Here is a 22,488-nt window from a genome sequence, read left to right as displayed (position 1 = left end):
CTGTGTGGACCAGTTTGACTCCCATGGCTTCTTCCAAAGGGCCAAAAGAATTACAATTTCACTAGCCAAACCTTATCACCAGGAGCTAACTGGTCCACACTGAGGGGATAAGCCTGTGCTGGGGGGGGGGGGGGTATAGCACTTCAAGTGAGGCGATTCACATTATGGAATTCTTGCAGGGGGGGGGGGGAATGCTCTCCACATAAAAAACTCAGTCAGATAGAAGTGTTCAGGCCTAGCCTTCTCCCTGGTTTGTAAGCCTTCTAAGAATAAAAATACAACCCAATGGAGGAGCAGAACATCTTGCACACACCCCTCCCCTACCGTTGGAAGTTTCACAGCATAGACAGAACCAGCCCTACCAGGCAGAGGGCCTTCTCAGTAGTGGTGCCCGCCCTCTGGAACGCCCTCCCATCAGATGTCAAGGAAATTGTCAGCAGTGCGTGCAGGAGCCAGGCCCTGTGTGACCAGTAGGACTTTGCAGGACTGGGGCCTTCCTAAGTTTGTTCTGAAGAGGCAAAGCGCTGCCACACAGATGAAGCCGATTGGTAACTCACAGCACCTGGTGGCAAGAGCCAGGAAGGGATATAAGGTCAGCAATTCCCTTCGGCTCTTTGCCACAGCTACATGTTCCTTGCCTTGATGTGTTTGGCTCCTTGACTCCTTGCTTCTTGATCCTCAATCCTCGGACCCTTGACTTTGTGACTCCTTGCTTCCTGACCCTTGGACTCTTGGCTTCCTGGCTCCTGGCCTCTTGTTTCTGCTCCCACCCCGCCATCTTGCCCCTGGTCCCGACGTCCTCAGCCGGGACTTTGACTCAGACCGTGACTGAAATAAACAACTATCTGACTTTTAGAAGCCATCTGAAGGCAACCCTGTATCAGGAAATTTTTAATGTCTAATGTTTTACCATTTCTTATGTAAGCTGCCCGGAGTGGCTGGGGAAACCCAGCCAGATGGCCGGGGTATAAATAATAAAATGATTATTATTAGGCAGAATGAGGTGGCTTCCTCCGTTGGGTGTTGGGGGTAGTGGTGAAGTGTTGTAGGACAGAGCTTTTTGCGCCCCACATGGCCTGCAACTCCTAGGCCAACCTGCTGCCCTCAGGAATGGCGGATAGCACCGTTCCATTACCACTGTTGAACTAATATTCCGTGAAGGCTGCCCTATTGAGGCAAAAGGGGCCTTGCTCCCTCAACCAGCCTCCACCTCACTCCCTTCTGATTTTACAACCAGTCCAGGGGGTTTACAACCAGTCCTATCCGCTTCTTCCTTCTCCTTAGTCTCAGCATTGCCTTTGAAGAAACTCAGCAGGCAGCAGGATGGAGGCAGAGTGAGAATTAGTTGGCTCTGCCTTTCTTTGGCTGGAGTCGCCTAGCATTTGGCCTCTCTGCTTTCCGTCCCACCAGCCTCAAGGGGAACCCAGCCACCATGGGTAACTTTCACCTCCCCATTGCGCACTCAGCTTTCCACCTGGGGCTAGCAGCCGCTGACATGTGGGGTGGCAGGACATTGAGAACACATTGGGGGAGAGGAAGGGTTGAGACAAGGCCCTGTTTTGAAAAATAAACCTCCCCATGGCTGCTACAAGGAATTAAAAAATGACAAGATGTTGGAGCAAGCTCAACATCTCGTCTAGCTTGGTCCCACAGACTATGGCCTTATTGGCCATGGCACCCTCCCTGTGCAACGCCCTCCCATCAGATGTCAAAGAAATAAAAACTCTGACTAATTTTAGAGGACATCTAAAGGCAACCCTGTTTAGGGAAGTTTTTGATGTTTGACGTTTTATTATGTTTTTAGATGTGCTGGAAGCTGCCCAGAGTGGCTGAGGAAACAGGAAACCCAGCCAGATAGGCAGGGTATTATTATTATTATTATTATTATTATTATTATTATTATTATTATTATTGTGTCCGTGTGTCTCTGCCTTATGGAAAAGCAGCAGCACTCGCCTTTGCTGGCTGAAGGCAGCAGAGAGATGCCTTCACTTCATCCTAACCCTTCCCCACTCAAGCAACCAGCATTGGGGTGTTAAGGGTGCAGCCTTGATCCTATTGAAAGAAATGGAACTTAACGTAAGCTGTGTTTGACTAGTCCCATTGGTTTCAATGGGGCCCAAATTCAGCTAGCTTAGTCTGACTCCAACCCACTGCGACTATAAATGAATTGAGACCGGCAGAGATCTCTTATGCACAAGGTTGTACAGTATTGTTCTTGTGGGTTAGACATTTTTACAACTTCCTGTTCGTGCATACTCGGTGCAGAACCTTTAAGATCCATTTCCTGGAAGTGGTTTTTAATTTTTCTTTTTTAAAAAAAATATATCTCCAGAAAATAGATAATACACCTGTTTCTTCTGCAAGATATGGCTCTGCGGTTACGGAGTAAAGCAGTTGCTAAACCATTGAATGAATCTTTCGGCATTTAACAGATAAAGAAAAGGGCAAATCAGGCCGCAGCCGTGCAGAGTGATAACAATCACCCGAAGCAAATTTTCAAGGAGAGCTGGTAAAATCACTCACGGGACACTCTCTGTAACCATGCTTTCCATAGGGAGCAAGGTGAAAAGGGTCTTCCTTCATGCCATTTCCCCTGAGGAGGTTGTGGCTTTTTTCCTCCTGCTGCCGCAACGGCTAAATTTCAGTAACTGCTCAAGTCCTCAAAGGTCCTCGAAAGTAATTAACACATATTGTTTTATTCTAAGCAAACTAGCCTGTTGCAAAAGATGGGGGAGTAAAGGGGAGGGGTCTAATATAAATAAGCAAACAAACAAACCACTTGCTTAGTGTGGGCCACACTAAGATACGCTATAATTGCCCCATGATTACCCATTTTTCTGGAGGAATGTGTGATTTTGCCTCATCTTTTAGTGCCTCATCTTTAAGCTGGGGCAACAGCGGCCAAAGTGAGAGTGCTGCTGTTACCTCTGTAGACACATTTTTGCGTGTGGTGAAGGAGGGCTAGCTGCCTCTGCCGTATTTCGGATTTGCTCATGGTTTTTATGCTCCCCCTGTGTTTGTTGTTTCAGTTTATATTTTAGAAGATAACTCATCCCAATATCTGTGCCCCTCTAGAGTGCGAATACTGCCGTATTTTATTTCGTGGTGTTTTTTTAAGATCATGCAAACTGCTTAGAGGTTTTCGTTCGAGACATGAAGTGGTATACCAAATTGCCCAAATAAACCTGCCGTAAACGGAGGCAGTGAGAGCTAAGGAAGAGGCATGCGGACATACAGGGCTAGTCATGAAGGGCACTGTCTTTTCTCCCAAAGTTACGCCATACCTCTGTGCCCCACTCCCAAGGCTGATTCTCACATGGCAACCACAAAACTCTAACTCTCTCTCTCTCTCTCTCTTGCTACCTGAAAACTGCCGCCCCCAGTTCTCCCACACATATACATACAGTGAGCAAAGTTGTCTGGGGATTTGGAGTGAATACGAGTCATCAGCATGTTGATGAAACTTAAGCCCTCTTTCTCCTTTTCATGTAAACCAGGCGAGACTCTGAAAGTGTCGATGGTGAACACGCCATAGCTTTGAAACAAATTCAAAGACTTCTGGTGGCTGTGCTTTGTGAAGGGTTTCTGGGAATAGTAACTCTGTGAGGGGTAAACTACAGGGCCCAGAATCCCTTGAGGGAATGTTATAGAAAAAATTGGGGGTTTGGGTTTTGCTGCCCAACTCCCCAAGGGACCGAGTCCCCTAAGTCCATGATCAGTCAAAGATGAACGGATGGAGGCAAGGCAGATCTTTATTTTTCTGTTGCAACGGAGTTCCCTCCCCTCTTTGCAAGGAGGTAAGAGAGACCCAGAAAAATGGTGTGCAAGCCCCTATAAATAGTTTTGAAATTGCCCACCCTATACCACCCCCAAAAACCAGAGGCGTGGGAAGGTCAGGTGGTACCCGGTGCAGAAAATTTCTTGTCACACCCCCCCCCACACACACACACAATTGATTTTTTTCTAATTTTTATTTTTGCCTGCAAAAATGGTTTTACGTTATTTCATATTTTCTTACAAAGGAATATGGATTCTGGGCCTCTGATAACAAGTAGGCAACTATGGACAGATACTTAAATCTACAGGGTGGATTGTGTTTTGGCTTGTGCTGTTTTATTTATATTTATTGTTTATTTATTTAATAAAATTTATTTTTAAAAACCTGCAAAGTGGTTTACCGAAACAAAAAACAAGAAAACACCACAGCAGTAAAATCAAGAAAAATTAACAATCCTACTTTAAAACATACAAAAGCTAAAATATTAAAATTAAAATCACTTCAACTTCCTAAGCATCTAGGTGTGCTTGCCTAAAGAAGAATGCTTTTAGCGGGTGAGTCTAGCAAAGGCATGTGCTTTGTTGCAATAGGTGGGGAGTTCCAAAGTGCAGGTGCTGTCACAGTCAACAATGCAGTACAGATATTATGTGGAACCTGTAGTAGTGCTTGAAACTACTGATGGGGACGGTTTTCTTTATTATGACTTCACCATGCTCTGTATTATCTGAAAAGGAAAACAGTTACCGTATTTTTTGCTCTATAAGACTCACTTTTTCCCTCCTAAAAAGTAAGGGGAAATGTGTGTGCGTCTTATGGAGTGAATGCAGGCTGCGCAGCTATCCTAGAAGCCAGAACAGCAAGAGGGATTGCTGCTTTCACTGTGCAGCGATCCCTCTTGCTGTTCTGGCGTCTGAGATTCAGATTTTTTTTTTCTTGTTTTCCTCCTCCAAAAAACTAGGTGCGTCTTGTGGTCTGATGCGTCTTATAGAGCGAAAAATACGGTATTTAAAAAACAGGACTGCACAGCAGCAATCTAGTCTCATCATGATCAGTGGGACTTATTCCCGAGCCGACAGTGCATAAGATGGGCTGCAATCCTATGCACCCCTTGCATCCAACTTGTACCTAAAACTCTGCACCAGAGAATTGTAGAGTTGGAAGGGACCCCTGAGGGTCTTCTAGCCAAACCCCTGAGGCAATGCAGGAATCTCAACTAGACCATCCCTGACCGATGGCCATCCATCTTCTGTTTTTCCCCTCAGCCAGGACACACAACAATGGAGACTGGAGGTGGGTGGAAAATATAAATTTTGACAATGGGACAGATTTGTCAGGCGTGCGCAGGGACAGCTTGAAGACTTTACACAGAGAGGGACCCCACACGGGTTTCCCTGCATGTAACAGTAACAGGCAGGGAGCCAGCTCAGATAGAGAGAAAGACATTGGGGGAGGGGAGGACAAAAGAGTACCAAAGTCCGCCCATTTTATCCTCTTTGAGATGGTGGCACTAGGGCTCTGGGACCACCCTCTTCAAAATATTTACTTGTCTTCATTGTATTGTTACCACTGTTATTCTATAGTACAGATCCTTTTTAAATTAAACACTTTCTCTAAATTATTAGCATAGATATCAAAGGAAAGACGAGAGAATAGTCCCTAATAGATACAAGGGAGACACCGATACACAAGCACACAGAAGTAAATAATCCAGCCTTGGAGAAATTTCAGCCTTCACGACATAGGAAAACGGCCAAGTAAACAGCTATTTTCGTGGAGGAAGGCCAAGATATTAACTGATATGCATGAAATTTCATATATAGCTATATAATCCCTAGTGTAGTAAGATAAGACCTTTGCAGCAGGCATTTTTTTAAAAAAAGGTTTTTAATGAACCGCCCTAGTAGGGCAGTAATTGTTCCTTGATAATTTGTCACCCCCCTCCATGATGGCACCTGGGGCAGCCCGGCCCCTCCACCCCCCTTTCCTACGCCCCTGCCCAAAACATCACAGAAGGAGGCGGTCTCCAGCAGAAATTTGAGAGTGTTGCTTCTCTCCTGTCTGCCAGGATACCTGATAATGCCTTACTTGATTGCATTTCCTGGGTAGCCTGGCCATTCCTTTGAGATGGTAAATACTTTAGTTCCTGAATCTCTTACACATATTGATAGTTTGCTCAGCTTAACATATACTTGCCAGACTGTTTTTGCAGGGAAATGTAAGCCCCTACAGTCCAAATACAATTGTAAAGCTTTTACCATTTCCTTCCTCCTTGCAGAGAAATATTTGAGGTCAATTTGGGAGAGTCAAAATAGCTTCAGGATTGCTCTCCTGTGCTATTTCAGACACGTGGTTTATGTACTGTAATGAACTCAGGCAGGCAAGCAAGCTCTGATAAGAATTAATGAGTCTCTGGCAGTTTTATGGTACGTTTATTTACAATTAACATCCAGAGAGTGGTTTTGGGCCTGCCACTCTTAGCTATGAGTTCGTCACTCTGAGTCTCTGCCCCTTTTGCAGCATGAAGGGTGCCAAAGTCCACTCCTTTCTCTCTTTTAACCCTTTCAACTCTTCTGCTTTGGGGAGAAGGTGGGTAGACTCCCCCCCCCCCCCGCTCTCAAATGAAGAGCCGTCTAAATGCTGCCTTCCTCCTGGTTGCATAGCAACCCCCTCAATGCCGTCTATCTCCTCCCCCCCCCCCCCCCCGCCTGTGATCTTTCCGGGTCTGCTGCTCTATCTGAGTCAGGGAACTCTTGATGAAGGGGGGCTAAACTAACCCACTCCTGCTCTGTCTGTGGCTGCAATCCCTCGTCTCCAGAGTCAGACTCTGGCTCTCTCTGTACTGGCATTGCTTCATCTCCAGAGTCAGACACTTCCCAGGCTTTCAATTCAGCCACGTCTCTGACATATACTTATGTATGTGTTTGCCTTGTACATTTATGAACATTCTGTATCTGAGACCTTATAACAGAAATAAAATTAACTCTCAAAAGATCAGCAAATTATAATTAAACAGAAATTCACTCTCAACAATTACAATAATGATTAAACTATGATTTTAAAAAATAACTGCAAGGCACAGTGCATACAATGCCACAATAAATCCCTGCTTGAGACCTTTTTTAATCCAGGCAAAAACATTTCCAGTTCCCGAAGCCTTTGATATGTTACCTGAGTTGCTTTTCTTGTACTGGCCTTGCTTCTTATACTTCTGCTGCTTTACCTATGTTGGTTAAATGTACAACTTCCCCCAAAGAATCCTGGGAGCTGTAGTTTGTTAAGGGATGCTGAGTGTTATGTACTGAAGTTCTCACCCTGGGTCAGCAGGGGGATACTGTAGATAGTTTTCACTCAGGTCCACATATGCAAATAAGGGATTGAATGTGACGTTCAGTGATTGGATAGTTACAGAAAGTTGTTACAGTTGTGTTGTAGTGGAGCTCTATACAGTGGTACCTCGGGTTAAGTACTTAATTCGTTCTGGAGTCCGTACTTAACCTGAAACTGTTCTTAACCTGAAGCACCATTTTAGCTAATGGGGCCTCCTGCTGCCACCGCGCCACCAGAGCACGATGTCTGTTCTCATCCTGAAGCAAAGTTCTTAACCTGAAGCACTATTTCTGGGTTAGCGGAGTCTGTAACCTGAAGCGTATGTAACCTGAAGCGTTTGTAACCCGAGGTACCACTGTATAAGCAGGCTGGCTAAACCCTTCAGTGCAGTTCTGTTCTGGCCTGTGAATAAACAAGAGCTGTTTGAAGAATCGCTGTGTTGTCTGATATGTTCACCCACAACTTAACACAGAGTTGCGGGGAGGCACCTAGTTCCCTCCCACGCCCCGAGCTACGATTTCTAAAGTGGCTTAACAATCAGAGGGAGTCTCCTAACAGATCTTGGTAAAGTTCGAACAGATTTGCTCATCCTTATGAGGCATAAACCTGACCTAGATGGTGCAGGATGGTGTTTTCATGTGCCCTGGGTTTGTCTTTAATCTCGTTTGTTGTTGTTGTTGTTGTTTGTTTTTTGGTATTGCTTTATTCTTCTTCTGGAAGTCACTTTGCGGCAGCACCAGGAAAAATAGATAGAGGGGCACAGATGTGGGCAGCGTGCCTTTTTGTCCAATGTTTGGTTCCTGGAAGAAAGAAAACTCTGTTTGGGGACAGAGGCAAGTTACTTATTGCAGAGGGTGCTTCCCCTCCTCTGGTGGTCCTTGCGTGCTTTGTGGGCCTTCCTGGGTGAAAAGCGGGGGCTCGTAAGAATATAAATATATATGACACCTGTTCCTCGGAGACCACAGAGAAAGCCATTTTTCACCCTTTGCCAGAGGATGACTAGTAACAATTCATTCTGCAGGTTGTTCTTCTCGAAAAGGGCAAAGATCTCTTTATCACTTGGGCCATCTGCATTCTCTCAGGGCAGCAGGAAACACCTGAGGCTATCAAGGCCCCCATCAATGAGGCTGTGCTCCAGGCAGGAGAAGGAACAGCAAGTAAAATCTCTGCCTCTGAGCGCAACACATCATGTGCTCCGTCCTTGCAAGGGTATGAGGGCTGAGCCAAAAAGAAAAAAAAAGAAAGGAAGTTCCTATAAATTGCTCTTCGCATAGTATCATTCTAAGCTCCCTTTCACTAGCTGTCATTGTCTGGTCTCGTGGCAAGTTAGCAAAAGGCCATGGACAGAGGTAAGTCCTCTTTCTCTCTCTCAACCTCAACTTCAGGGTTCAAATTGAGTCAGAAGCTAGCTTCTGAACCTGTTTCTAGCTCCAAGGCTACTTGGGAACAATCACAATGGCAGTGTGTTTCTGGGCATGTGCAGAGTAGAATTCGCTTGCCATTAAATGATGGCAGCCTTGTGCTCAGACGCCCATCTGGGAATGGGGGCAAGGGCTTCCAAGTGTGTGGGGGGGGGGGGATCAGGTTTAAAAGCCCTGCCATGTTTCAATGAACACAATGTGCTACTTACTGCCTTGCCTTGCCTTGCCTTGGCTCCCAGGACAGCTGTTAAAAGAAGCCCAAATTTCAAATTGCAAGACAGAGGAAATGACCACAATGTGGTGTTTTGATTTATTCATGTTAAAAACCTCTTCTGTTAAAAGTGATAAACTCCACCCCGCTCTCATTTCTAAAGCCAGGGGGTATAGAGGCTCAGACTATCTTTTCTGAACAGGAAGCCCCTAATCTCTTAGGACCTACACACTCAGTGATAAGTGAGGCTTTCTGTGCATGCTCAATGGCACATACTTCTGAATGAGATGCCACTTTGATAGGAAAAATAAACATATATGTATTTTTCCCCAGCAACATTGGTTTGAATGATGTCAGTTCTGTTTTCTGTTGTAAATAATAATAATAATATAAATCACAAAGGGGGGAATAAGGAATGAACTGGGCAAACTGCTTTAGATAAGATGATGCAGAGCTCATGCTTGCTTGAAAAGCTGCTTTCGGAACAGCTTTTTGTAGTCCTCTGGGCACAATGCAAAGTGCAGTTTTGGACTTCCAAGCCTCCTGTCTTATGGTCACAAGCTTTGGCGACCATAGGATAGGTGTCAGCAACTGCTACCCTAGGGCCAACTCTGGCCTTGCAACTGCCATCCTTGAGGCGGAGGGGGAGCAGGGGTTGGGGGAAGCAGCAGCTATGACAGGGGCACACCTGCCAGCAATATAATTTGCCTGGAGTGGTGGTGCAGCCATCGTCTACACCTGCTCCCCTCTACGAAACCACCTGCTCCCCTCTACGAAAATAAATCCCAAAACACACCCCTGTTTATCACAGCTAACCATGATCTGTCCTCGTTGCAGCCTTTTCTATAAGCATTTCAGAGTGGGCATGAACAACTTTGCTGAAAGACCACGATATTTCAGCCGTCACTTAAATTTGCAAGGCTGCCTTCTCTTCATGTCCTCTTCTGTGTCGTCCCAGCCGTTTTCTGTGTCACTGTGTGCATTGTGTTTCCCTCCTCTAGATAAAAAGCTGAGAGCGGTCGTCGTCTTGAACTTGCCTCTCCTTTTCCAGGTAAGGAGCTGACCCAAACAGCCGGTGTCCCTTGAGCGCTGCTGCTGTGGGGTAGGGTGAAGTCAATTGATACAGAGTCTGTTGCATGTTCCCTTGTTCCACCTTCCCATGTCAGCAAAGGGAAGAAGTTGGGCAATGGGAATGATAAAAGGTTCAGGGTGCTTGACAAATGGCCACTGGGCAATAGAAATTTGATTCGGCTTGCATTTAAAGGCGAGCCTAGCTGGACCGCATGCTCTGCAGAGACACATGCACCAAACCACAGCCATCCTTTGAAATCCACACTTCTCAGAATCTTGCCAAACTGTTCTCCAGCCAAGCAATGTGTACAAAAATGCATATACTCAAGTCAAGTGTGCAGGTGGGTGCATACATTACTAAAACATAACCTACAGAGATGAATGATTTTAGGGGGCATTGCAAAAATTAGCAAAACCGCATACCCAAGAATGTGCTCATTAGGAGAAATCTGCGCTAAAACGCTGGTGAATTTTCACGAGGACTATTTTTATTGGTTATAGATTAGTAATTCTTTATTGTAATTGATAAGTGTAAAGTGTTTAATTACTATTTGCTGATGTTTAATTTTACTGCTTACTGTTGAATTCCAATGGGTTATTGAATATCGCTTAATTGGATATAAGTTGTTTATTTTTAAAGTTATTGTGATTTTTTAAATATCGGATCAGATTGTTACTGTTAATGTTTGACGTTTTATTATTATTATTTATATGAGTTGGAAGCTGCCTAGAGTGGCTGGGGCAACTCAGCCAGATGGGTGGGGTATAAATAAATACATTATTTTTATTTTTATTATTAAGATTGTGGAAATGTAGAGAACTGAAGTTTAGATTGGAAAAATGGGAAACATAAAAGGGACAGCTTTTCCCATCCCTCCTGGGCAACCATCTCAAGGTGCATTTTATTCCCACCTCTGAAGAAAGGCATGTTGCTAAGTTGTGAACTGAGGTTGACTCTGGAGCTCCTCTTTCCCCTCATTCTCACTTTCATACAGGCTCTCACTCTCTCTCTCTCTCTCTCTCTCACACACACACACACACACACACACATTCAAGGGAGAGGGTGGAGGTGTTTGGTGGTGGGCTGCCTCTCTTTCCTTTCTCTTTGGGCGATGCTCCTTCTGCAGGTCCACCCACAGGATGTGGTAGGAGCCCTCGCTCACAAGCCCACCACAAGGTTTTCTTGCAGGCCTCAGAGCTCGGTGTGTTTTCCCTTTTAAACTTTGTGTGGCCGGTTCGCCTCCCAACCCGCTGTGGTTCTTTCTCTCTGCACCTCTGCCACTCCTCACACCCGCCATGTGTGCAGTACATGCCCCTTCTCCCTCCCTCCCTCACTACAGATCCCTCTCCCCTCTCTTTTGCTCTCTCTCCTTGCTATTTTTGCAACAAAACACACCAGCAAAGTCCCCAGCAGTTCCTGTCCCTTTCTCCAACCCCCCTTCCCACTGACCCTGTTCCTTCTCCATCTCCATCCTCCCTACCTCTATCCTAAACCAAAACATATCTCAGACTCAGGGCCAGATTTAGGTTTGATGAGGCCCTAAGCTACTGAAGGTAATGGGGCTCTTTATATGTCCAGCTGTCCTTTGTCAATAGCAAATTGTCACTGTTTTTGCGTTGAATATATGCTACATGATAATTTATGGACCTAATAGGTACAGTGGTACCTCGGGTTACAGACGCTTCAGGTTACAGATGCTTCAAGTTACAGACTCCGCTAACCCAGAAATAGTACCTCGGGTTAAGAACTTTACCTCAGGATGAGAACAGAAATTGCGCGGCGGCAGTGGGAGGCCCCATTAGCTAAAGTGGTACTTCAGGTTAAGAACAGTTTCAGGTTAAGAATGGACCTCCAGAATGAATTAAGTTCTTAACCCGAGGTACCGCTGTATCTAAAGCCATTTGCACATGTTGCCATGCAACTAGTCAGTGCAGAATGTAGGCACCCTATGTATAGAAAGGTGCAAACCAGTGATATTTTAGGGAGCAGGCTAGCAGGCAGGGCCCATTACTTACTGTATGTAGGTTTTATTTTATTTGTTTTTTATCTTATATTTTGGAAATGTACATTCAGGTGTTTTTTTCCTTTATATTTTTTGGGGGCCCTCAAGAGAGTGGGGCCCTAAACTATAGCTTGTTTAGCTTATACGTAAATCCGGCACTTCTCAGACTCAGTCCTGGAATATCATGCCTCTTCCATGTTTGAAAATGGGCAACCCCAGTGTGTTGTTTTCATTGTCTGGAATTTCCAGTGCAAATGTCAGGGAAACACACAACAGCTTCCCATATGACATAGCAAGGGACTGTAAAGACATGAATCACAGATCACATGCTGTGGTCACCCACAAGTGGCAGAGGGATATGGAATCACCCTTTTCTGAGTGGAGGGAGAGCTTTTGACCACAAAACGGACTTTTAAAACCTGTTATCTTAAGAGTGCATACATCATGCCAAAGGTAACCAAAGGGATGATGCACACTTAGCTATGGTTTGGTACGATGTCTGAGCTGATAGACCATAGTTTGTGAGAGGCCAGCTAACCTGAATCAGAAGCCATAGTTTAAAGTCCATGAACAGACCATGGCTTGTGCTAATTATGGTTTAGCACGATGACAGAACTCATAATGACCTTCCTTATGGTTACTTCTCTACTGCCAAAGATTGGTGCACCAAGGGATGGATGGATTTTTGGTTTGGGTTCATGTCAATTTTGCATATGTTTGTTCCTAAGTCTTTCCCACCATTTCCCCACATTAATCTGCACTAAAATTTGTATTGAAATACTGCTTTATGACGAAGTACCAGCTGATACATATTTGATTTCACTGTACACCTTTCTAGAGGTATTTTAGTCAGAAATACACCTTATAAATCCTTTTGGGGAGTTGATTTTGCCCCCCTCCCTTAATGCCATGAATTGCGTCACAAAATCCCAAGCAATGCAAAATCCAAAGGAGAATGAAGCCCTAATCCACACCTAGGTCTAGGAAGTGAGAACCAGGGCAGTTCAAGTCGCAGAACTTGAATTCCACAAGCATTCTCGGCTTGCTTTCTTAATTTATTCTTGCATTTCTATCTCACTTTTCCTCCAGGGAGCTCAAGGTGGAGTACATGCATCTCTCCCCATGCCATTTTATCCTCACAGCAACCCTGTGAGGCAGACTAAGAGATGGCAACTGGCCCAAGATGATCATGACGACGACAATACTTTTCTTTTCTGTACCCCACCCATCTGACTGGGTTGCTCAAGTGAGCTTCATGGGCTGAGTGGGGATTTGAACCCTGGTTGCCCAGCGTATCAGCCCCATGTATGCTACCTTGAGCTTCTTGGAGAAAAGGCAAAATGTTGTTGTTGTTTAATCGTTTAGTCGTGTCCGACTCTTTGTGACCCCATGGACCAGAGCACGCCAGGCACTCCTATCTTCCACTGCCTCCCGCAGTTTGGTCAGACTCATGTTAGTAGCTTCGAGAACACTATCCAACCATCTCGTCCTCTGTCGTCCCCTTCTCCTTGTGCCCTCCATCTTTCCCAACATCAGGGTCTTTTCCAGGGAGTCTTCTCTTCTCATGAGGTGGCCAAAGTATTGGAGCCTCAGCTTCAGGATCTGTCCTTCCAGTGAGCACTCAGGGCTGATTTCCTTAAGAATGGAGAGGTTTGATCTTCTTGCAGTCCATGGGACTCTCAAGAGTCTCCTCCAGCACCATAATTCAAAAACATCAATTCTTCGGCAATCAGCCTTCTTTGTGGTCCAGCTCTCACTTCCATACATCACTACTGGGAAAACCATGGCTTTAACTGTCCGGACCTTTGTTGGCAAGGTGATGTCTCTGCTTTTTAAGATGCTGTCTAGGCAAAATATAAATAAATAAATAAGTGAGTGAGTGAGTGAGTGAGTGAGTGTATACTTTCCCACCCATAAATATATTCACAGAGAGGCACTCCAGATCATATCGCTTGCAATGGGGTTCTGATGCCTCTTCTCCATTAGATTTAGTCACGCACAATCTTCTCATTCTGAACTTCGCCAGCAGGATCATGTCCCTAGTGGTGTCGGTTCAGCACCATGAGGAATGTAGTGGAGAAAATATTCGTTCCATGTAATGAAACAGGTACTTTCTCAGGGCAAAACCCAGCAACGGGACCCTAATCTGGACTGCTGTCCAAGACCAGGTATAGATCACATAAACCAGGAATATTGGAAGGGGTGCCCTCCAGATGGGGCTGGACTCCAACTCCCATCAGCCCCAACCAGCAAGGATGATGGGAGCTGGAGTCAATCAACCTTTGAAAGGGGAATTCCATGCACTAACCTTGCCGTTAGCTTTTTATTGGGAGTGAAACAGCTGGTGCAGACACACCTTTGTTTTTGAAATATTTCCACCACCATCCCTGGAGCTCTTTTTGTCATGATGTTTAGCATGTATGTAGCATTTTCTGAGTGTTTTAAGGTGTTTCACCCCCATTATCAATACTGTAATCTCTATACAACAGCCCTTGGCAGGAGATCAATGTTATTATCTGTATATTGCAGATAAAGAACTGAGAAAGAGTGGCTCATTTAACACTCACACCTGCTGAGCTCATGATAGGGATAAGATCTGAACCAGGAATTACATGATTTCTAGCTCAGTTCCTAAGACACAACCGTGGCCCAGCTACTGCCTGGGAGCAGGTCCTGTTGAATTCAAAAGTAGGAAGCTATAGGATTCTGCTCTATCTCAGTTAACTGTGCCAGTAGCTAAGGAAGCATCCTTCATTTATTTTATTTCGTTGGGAAACTTTGGTGTAAGTACTGCACATCACATTGTCCTTATGTGGGGTCAGAAACTCCAAGTTTGAGAAAGAGAACCTCTTCTGCCTATGATGACATCCTCAAAAAGGAATGAACCAATCACACGTGACCCTTGCTCACATGTCCTAATCAGAATTTCCTCCTTGGTATCTCACGGGCCCAAATGTGGCAATTTTCAAAACTTTAACCACTGTCATGAATTGTTGTTCCATCTGAAAATGGCAGACATTCCCTAAAGATAGAGTTGTTGTTTCTCCCCATTGATTTGCATCAGTTGTTTGTTTTTTCCAGAAGTCGATAGCCCTGCCATAATCTCATTTTAGTGGTCCCCATGTGCCTCTTTTTATTGAGGACAATTCTCTATTTGACAATGGAACAGTCTTCCTCAGGAGGTGGTGGAATCTCATTCATTAGAGGGGGTTTTTTGTTTTGTTTTGTTTAAAATATTTTTATTAGTTTTTTAACATACCATTTTCAGCAATTATTAAAAATACTTTTATATCTTATTCAATTTTTTTGACTTCCATCAATCACATCTGAAAATTTTCCAATCTTTCCCACTTAATTTACATTTCTTATTTCCACTATTACATGAAAATATCATAACTGATATCTCTCTTCTTTCTCTTCTTTGCAATATTTCATATATTCCTCATTACAAAACTTCTTGTAGTCCTACTAGCATATTTTTTTTTATTACAGTTGCTCTTCAAATAATTCGTATATTTCTTCCAATGTTCTGTGAATCTCTGGTCCCACAGGTTTCAAATCCTTCCTGTCATTTTGTCCAATTCTGCATAGTCCATTAATTTCATCTGCCATTCTTCTTTTGTCGGTATTTCTTCTTGCTTCCATTTCTGGGCCAACAATACTCTTGCCCATTCATTCATTGAAGGTTTTTAAAACAGAGGTGCTTTAGCTGAGATTCCTGAATTGCAGGAGGTTGGACTAGATGACCCTCAGGGTCCCTTCCAACTCTACGATTCTATGATTTTATTGGAGAGGGTGCCCAGTCCAAGTCCAATTTAACGGTAAAAAAAAACTTTAAGAGGCAAGCACAGGAGGGGGGCCCAGCATTGCCCATCACCTGGGAGCACCAGGGCAGCAAACTGAGCTGGCACAGAGCAGGTAGCTACGTGAGCGTGAGTTGCTCTATGGAGAGACATGCAACACATCTATATGAACATGGCAATACAGTGGTACCTCAGGTTAAGTACTTAATTCCTTCCGGAGGTCCATTCTTAACCTGAAACTGTTCTTAACCTGAAGCACCACTTTAGCTAATGGGGCCTCCTGCTGCTGCCGCGCCACTGGAGCACGATTTCTGTTCTCATCCTGAAGCAAAGTTCTTAACCTGAAGCAATATTTCTTGGTTAGTGGAGTCTGTAACCTGAAGCGTATGTAACCCGAGGTACCACTGTAGTTATTTCTGCATTTGCATCTATAAATATAAATTAGCCTGTGCATTTTGTTTGCACGTCTGTGTCAACAGCGCATTTCTAGGCAATACATTTCCTCTTTTTCTGGCAATGTAATTTTTGCTTGGCTATACAATTCCTGGAAAGCTTTGTTTCTGTAAGCATATGCCTGTTAGGTGGCAGGCATTTCCTGCAAAATAAAAATGCTTTCAAACGTCACATACTGAAAATTCCCTTTACGTAGAAGTCATCCCGTCTTGGTGGGTGGGAGAAAAAATGGTTCTTACAGAAGTGGTTCCCAGCTGGTGGCTCACAGACTCCAGGGAGTCGGCGTAACCAACCCAGGGGATCTGTGGCGCCATTTGCACAACAAAAACTACTAGAGATATATCAAAGTTTTCAAAAAATAGGGGGTCCATGTGGCTTGGCTTTTGCAAAACGGGGTCTGCAGTACTTAGCTGATGGAGAACCACTGTGCCACAGCGTCAGAGAGAAAGGGACCTGAAGGTCAAACAGGGTGTGACATTATTCAGTCCTTACATGGCAGATTTGTTAAATAATTAGCCACTATGGTGGGGCTCATACTGGGAAGCTGATGGGGAGCAGGGGCGTTTTAACCCTTTTGCCCTTCAAACCAAATCCGGATTGGGGCCCAGCGCTGAAATTTGAAAGGAAGTGTGCACAGGAAGCCAAACAGATGTCTTATAAGCCTGCCCCCAAAACACAGAACCCACTTCTGTTCTCCCAACACACACACACACACACACACACACACACACACACACACACCAGTGGCCCTGCGGAGTGTTCTTCTTGAGAACACACAATTTACCCTCTTCTCTAATACTCTTTCCACTTGGGGCTGCAGGGATGAGCAACAGAGAGAGTAGCTCTTATTTGCTCCACTCTCAGTCCTCTATTGTAGGGTTTTTATCTACATCGCAGATAGTCAGCAGGGCAACGGCTGTCCTCACTTCAGTTTCAGTTCATCTTGCTTATTAATAATAATAATAATAATTTATTATTTATACCCCATCTGGCTGGGTCCCCCCAACCACTCCGGGCAGCTTCCAACATTAAAAGCTTTCCTGAACTGGGCTGCCTTTAGATGTCTTCTAAAAGTTTGGTAGTTATTTTTCTCTTTGATGACATCTGGTGCGAGGGTGTTCCACATGGCGGGCGCCACAACCGAGAAGGCCCTCTGCCTGGTTCCCTGTAACCTGGCACGGGGAATGAAATTTGCAAACTATTAAGTAGCATACTGGCGACTTGCATTGGAAGAAAAGCTTCCATTGGTGCAAATTTGAACCTTTCCAACTTGGGTGGCTTTACAAAGAGGATTAATCAAACTCTTGGCTGTGAATGGCTAGCTATGATGGCATTGGGGCATAAACCCTCCAATCTCTGTGACACCTCCCTCCCCAATCTGGAGAACCCCTGAGCTCATGGTCCCCCGTCCCCATCCCTATTTGCTTTCTAAACTGCCTATAATGCAGTTACTAATCGTGTGAATGGCTGCTCATCTAATGTGGAACCTAGAGACTTAAAAGTGGGCATCCACTCATCCCAGGAAATCCTTGGAACTGTAGTCTGTGTGTGTGGCTAGATAGCTCTGAGAGCACCCTCACCTGGCAATGACCTCCAAGACGCCTTCATAGGATCATAGAACTGTAGAGTTGGTAGGTACCCCGAGGGACATCTAGTCCAACCCCCAACAATGCAGGAATCTCAACTAAAGCATCCATGACAGACGGCCATCCAGCCTCTGCTTAAAAACCTCCCAGGAAGGAGAGTCCACAACCTCCTGAGGGAAACTGTTCCACTGTTGAACAGGTCATACTGTCAGAAAGTTCTTTCTGGTGCTTAGTCGAAATCTCCTTTCTTGTAACTTGAAGCCATTGGTTCAAGTCCTACCCTCCAGAGCAGGAGAAAACAACCTTGCTCTATCCCCCATGTGATAGCCCTTTAGATATATGGAGATGGCTATCATATCTCCTCCCAGTCTCCTCTTTTCCAGGCTAAACATACCCAGCTGCCTCAACCCTTCCTCATAAGGCTTGGTTTCCAGTCCCTTGGTCATCTTGGTCACCCTCCTCTGCATACATTCCAGCTTCTTAAATTGTAGCACCTAGAACTGGACACAGTACTGCAAGTGCGGTCTGACCAAGGCAGAATAGAGCGGTACTATTACTTCCCTTGACCAGGACACTATACTTCTGTTGATGCAGCCTAGAATATTATTAGCATTTTTGTTGTTGCTGCATCACACAATTGATCTACTTGTGATCTACTAAGACCACTAGATCCTTTTGAGAAGCCATGATAGTTAAACTGCGAATCAAACAATTATACCTAGATATAATTCCTCGATTAATGTGCCCCCTGATCTGAAGATTGCTTCCTGGGGTCTTTTTTGGGGGGGGGGTCACTTGGCAAATGCTGCAGAGATGTTATCCCCTCCAGTGTGCAAGTTGTAACTGATTCTTTTATCTGCCTCCTAGCTCTGCATGAGCCAGACTGTGACAGCTGAATATGACTACAATAGCAACTTCACAATTGACTACGATGCATATGCAGACATCTGCAAGAAGGATGAGATCCGGCGATTCCGTGCAGTTTTCTTACCTGTTGTATATTCCCTTGTGTGTTTTGTGGGGCTGGCAGGCAACTGCCTGGTCATGGTGACGTACATCTACTTCAAGAGGCTCAAGACGATGACAGATATCTACCTCCTCAACCTCGCCATAGCAGACATCCTCTTCCTGCTGACTCTCCCCTTCTGGGCCTTCAGCGCAGCAAAGTATTGGGTCTTTAAGGAGTTTGGTTGCAAAGCCATCCATTGCATCTGCCAGATGAGCTTCTTTAGCGGAATGTTGCTGCTGCTCTCCATCAGCATCGACAGGTATTTCGCCATTGTCCAGGCCCCCTCAGCCCACCGCCTTCGCTCCCAGAGAGTTTTCGCCAGCAAGGTCACCTGCCTCTCCATCTGGATACTAGCTTTCGTCCTCTCCATCCCTGAGCTGGTCCACAGGGGCATCTATGAGTCTGACCAACAGAAGCCACGCTGCAGCATCCTAGCGTACAACTTGCTGGCCTTCAGTACCGGCATTAGGATTTGCCAGATGCTCTTTGGCTTCCTGATGCCTCTCCTAGTGATGACGTTCTGCTATTGCGTCATCATCAGGACCTTGTTCCAAGCCCGTAGCTTCGAGAAGAACCGGGCGATCAAGGTCCTCATTGCCGTGATGGTGGTCTTTGTCCTCTTCCAGCTGCCCTACAATGGTGTTGTGCTAGCTGAGACCATCTCGGCCTTCAACCACACCAATGGCGAATGCGAAGTCATCAAGCGCATGGATGTGGCCAATGACGTGACGTACGGCCTGGCGTGCTTCCGCTGCTGCCTCAACCCCTTCCTGTACGCCTTCATAGGTGTCAAGTTCCGCAATGACCTGCTCCGGCTCCTCAAGAACCTGGGCTGCATCAGCCAAGCGCAGCTCTGGCAGTGGTCAACGTACCGGGAGAATGCAAGGTGCTCCATTGCCACGGAAACAGACACCACCACCACTTTCTACCCCTGAAAGGCCCCATGGGCCGCCAGTCAACTTGGTGCCACAACAGCAGCCTTTTCCTTTGGCCAGCATGAGAGATTGACACTTGGAACCTTTGAATCTCACCCGGTGGGTATGTTTCCAAGTTGCCTGAAGGGCCCAACGGACCGCCCCCCTCCTCCACAGATCAACTCGTGTAATTTAGACTGTTGTATAGAGTAAAGAGATGTGGACTGCAGAAAGGTTGCTCACGGATCTCAAGGAAGTGAGCTGATGGCGGGGACAAAACTCTGCCTATGAACTGGAAGAGTGAGCCTAAATCAGGGTTTCCCAAACGTGGGTTTCCACCTGGTTTTTGTCACTACAATACCCATCACCCCTGACCACTGGTCCTGCTAGCTAGGGATGATGGGAGTTGTAGTCCAAAAACAGCTGTAGTCGCAAGTTTGGGAAACCCTGGCCTAAATGAATGTAAGAAAAGTTGTGTTGGATCAGGCCAAAGGCCCATCTATCTAGTCCAGCATTACTGTTCTCACAGTGGCCAGGTACCTATCTGCCTTCTCACACAGGACTTGGTCTCTAGGCCCCTCCCTAGCTTTGTCTGTGGGACTCTCTGTTGGTGGTGAGGTAAACACACTCTGCAGCTGCTCAGGGGCCCATTTAATCTACTCTTACTGAATATTATCATGTGTTTTCTAGCAGATTGCTTTGAACACAGCTATCCCGGGGGTTTGCCTTAACGCAATACCTGTCCAGAGTCTCAGACTTGTCAGAGGAATGTTAATAGCTTGTGATGTTCAGGAAATGGTCTCTCAGCAGGAGCCAAATGTTAGAAGACGGCCTCTTGAGACAAGAATACGTTCTTAATAGGAGAAACCCAGGAGAGATTGGGTGATGCAGAATACCTTTCCTATTCCCTCAAGTTATGGAAGGTCCGTGTTGGGGAGAAAAGCCGCAGTTAGTGACTGGGACTCAGAAGAGATCTTTGAACTCAGGAAAGTACTGTTTTGAGGGCTGCCTCTCTAGCAGTCTGACGTGGGATGGTAGCATTTGCTGCTTGTAAGAGGGTTAAGCTGTGCCTCCACCTGTGTTCAACTTGTACATTTATAAATAAACTCAAAATATTAACAGACACACCATAAGCCTCTGGTTATCTCTCCCTTCAAGAGGAATCAAGTGCTGCCCTTGGACCTTCTCCTCTCTTACTATTATTATTGATCGTCATCATCACTGAGTTATTAATTGCCTTCTAAACCACTGCCTCTTGGCAATTTGCATATAAGAGAATTCAAAGCAGTTAAAACCACAAAAGGTACATTTAAAACATGACCGGAAGCCTGACAAGCTCATGGAAAACCCACATTGGTCCAGCTGGGGAAAGCCTGTTGGAACGGGGGGGAAAGTCTTTAATTGTTTCCAGGAAATGCAGTTATTGGCCACCTGTCCCTGGACGCCAGGAAGACTTCCATAGAACAGGGGCAGCCGCACTTAAAGCCCTGCTTTGAGTTACTGTGGGATGCAGCTTATGAGATCTTTGAAACTCGCAAGAGAAACTCGTCCACTGACCTCCAGGTGTGTAGGGGGTGTGGGGAATGCAGGGAAGTAAGGAGTCCTGGGTTTCCAACTATGAAGCCTTTGGGGATAACACATCACCACAAGTGAGTCATCACCAGTGCCGGATTTACGTATAAGCTAAACGAGCTATAGCTTAAGGCTCTTGGGGCTCCAAAAAAAAATAAAGGAAAAAAACTGGATGTACATTTCCAAAATATAAGATAAAAAACAAATAAAAATACAACCTACATACAGCAACAGTGTTTGGTGTTGTGTAGGCTCCTATGATGTAAGTCATGGGCCCCGCCTGTTAGCCTGCTTCCTAAAATATAACTGGTTTTCTCCTTTCTACATATAGGGTGCCTGCATTCTGCATGGACTGGTTGCATGGCAACGTGTGCAAATGACTTTAGATACCTTTTAGGTCCATAAATTACCATATAGCATATATTCAACACAAAAAACAGTGGCAATTTGTTGTTGACAAAGGACAGCTGGACATATAAAGGGCCCCATTGCCTTCAGTAGCTTAGGGCCTCATCAAACCTAAATCCGGCCCTGGGCATCCCACACCAGAGATGTTCTTCTAGTGCAAAACTTAACTGCCCACCTCGGGAATGGGGAATTCTCTGTAGTTTGCTGGATTGCCATTAGCCACAATGGCAGGGGCTGAGGGGAGTTGCAGTGCAAGGGCCCCCTCCGGCCATCCTTTTCATCATGCATTCATGACGATTTGTGCTTGGGATGTTATTGGGGCAGTTACACCCGATCCTCCTTTCAATGCTATCTGCACCTGCAAAAAAGGAAGGAGCAGATAGACTGCTTCTTTTCCAATTAGTGCATGCCCATAACTTTTTTTTTTCACACCACAAATGTCTCAAGGGTGGTGTTCTGCCTAGACACTGAGATCCAGCTCTGAGGGCCTTCTGGTGGTTCCCTCACTGTGAGAAGCAAAGTTACAGGGAACCAGGCAGAGGGCCTTCTGGATAGTGGCACCCACCCTGTGGAACGCCCTCCCGCCAGATGTCAAGGAAATAAACATCTATTTGACTTTTAGAAGACATCTGAAGGCAGCCCTGTTTAGGGAAGTTTTTAATGTTTGATCTTTTATTATCTTGTTGGAAGCTGCCCAGAGTGGCTGGGGAGGCCCGGCCAGGGCTATAAGTATTATTATTATTAATTTTGCCCACACTGGGAGAGCATTGCCGAGCGACTAATAAAGCAGAATGATGTATGGATGGTCCTGTATAAATCCACCACTAATACACTATTATTGTGCCCAGGCCATGTTGCAGAGTACACTTATGAAAGAAAGGGATCCCAAAATGTCTGGAGGAAACTGCATAGACTGACCTCCATTCCAG

General features: G+C 45.4%; 1 protein-coding gene across 3 annotated transcripts; it reads left to right on the top strand.

The window, feature by feature from the left end:
- Positions 1-3,396: 3,396 nt before the first annotated feature.
- Positions 3,397-20,704, top strand: CCR7 (C-C motif chemokine receptor 7). Of its 3 annotated transcripts, none has more exons than XM_083708827.1 (3): positions 3,397-3,800; positions 9,742-9,791; positions 18,524-20,704. In XM_083708827.1, the coding sequence occupies exons 1-3, from the start codon at positions 3,737-3,739 to the stop codon at positions 19,598-19,600; spliced, it is 1,191 nt and encodes a 396-aa protein (XP_083564953.1). In that variant the 5' UTR covers positions 3,397-3,736; the 3' UTR covers positions 19,601-20,704. The 3 variants fall into 3 exon arrangements, with proteins under 3 accessions (XP_083564953.1, XP_083564954.1, XP_083564952.1); XM_083708828.1 differs by lacking the exon at positions 3,397-3,800 and adding an exon at positions 8,299-8,457; XM_083708826.1 differs by lacking the exon at positions 3,397-3,800 and having other exon boundaries at positions 9,523-9,791.
- Positions 20,705-22,488: the final 1,784 nt, after the last annotated feature.

Source organism: Podarcis gaigeae, assembly GCF_964106915.1.
Source record: "Podarcis gaigeae genome assembly, chromosome: 13".
NCBI classification, from domain to species: Eukaryota; Metazoa; Chordata; class Lepidosauria; order Squamata; family Lacertidae; genus Podarcis; species Podarcis gaigeae.
The sequence above is the reverse complement of the archived record's forward strand: the minus strand, read 5'-3'. Positions and strand labels throughout refer to the sequence as shown.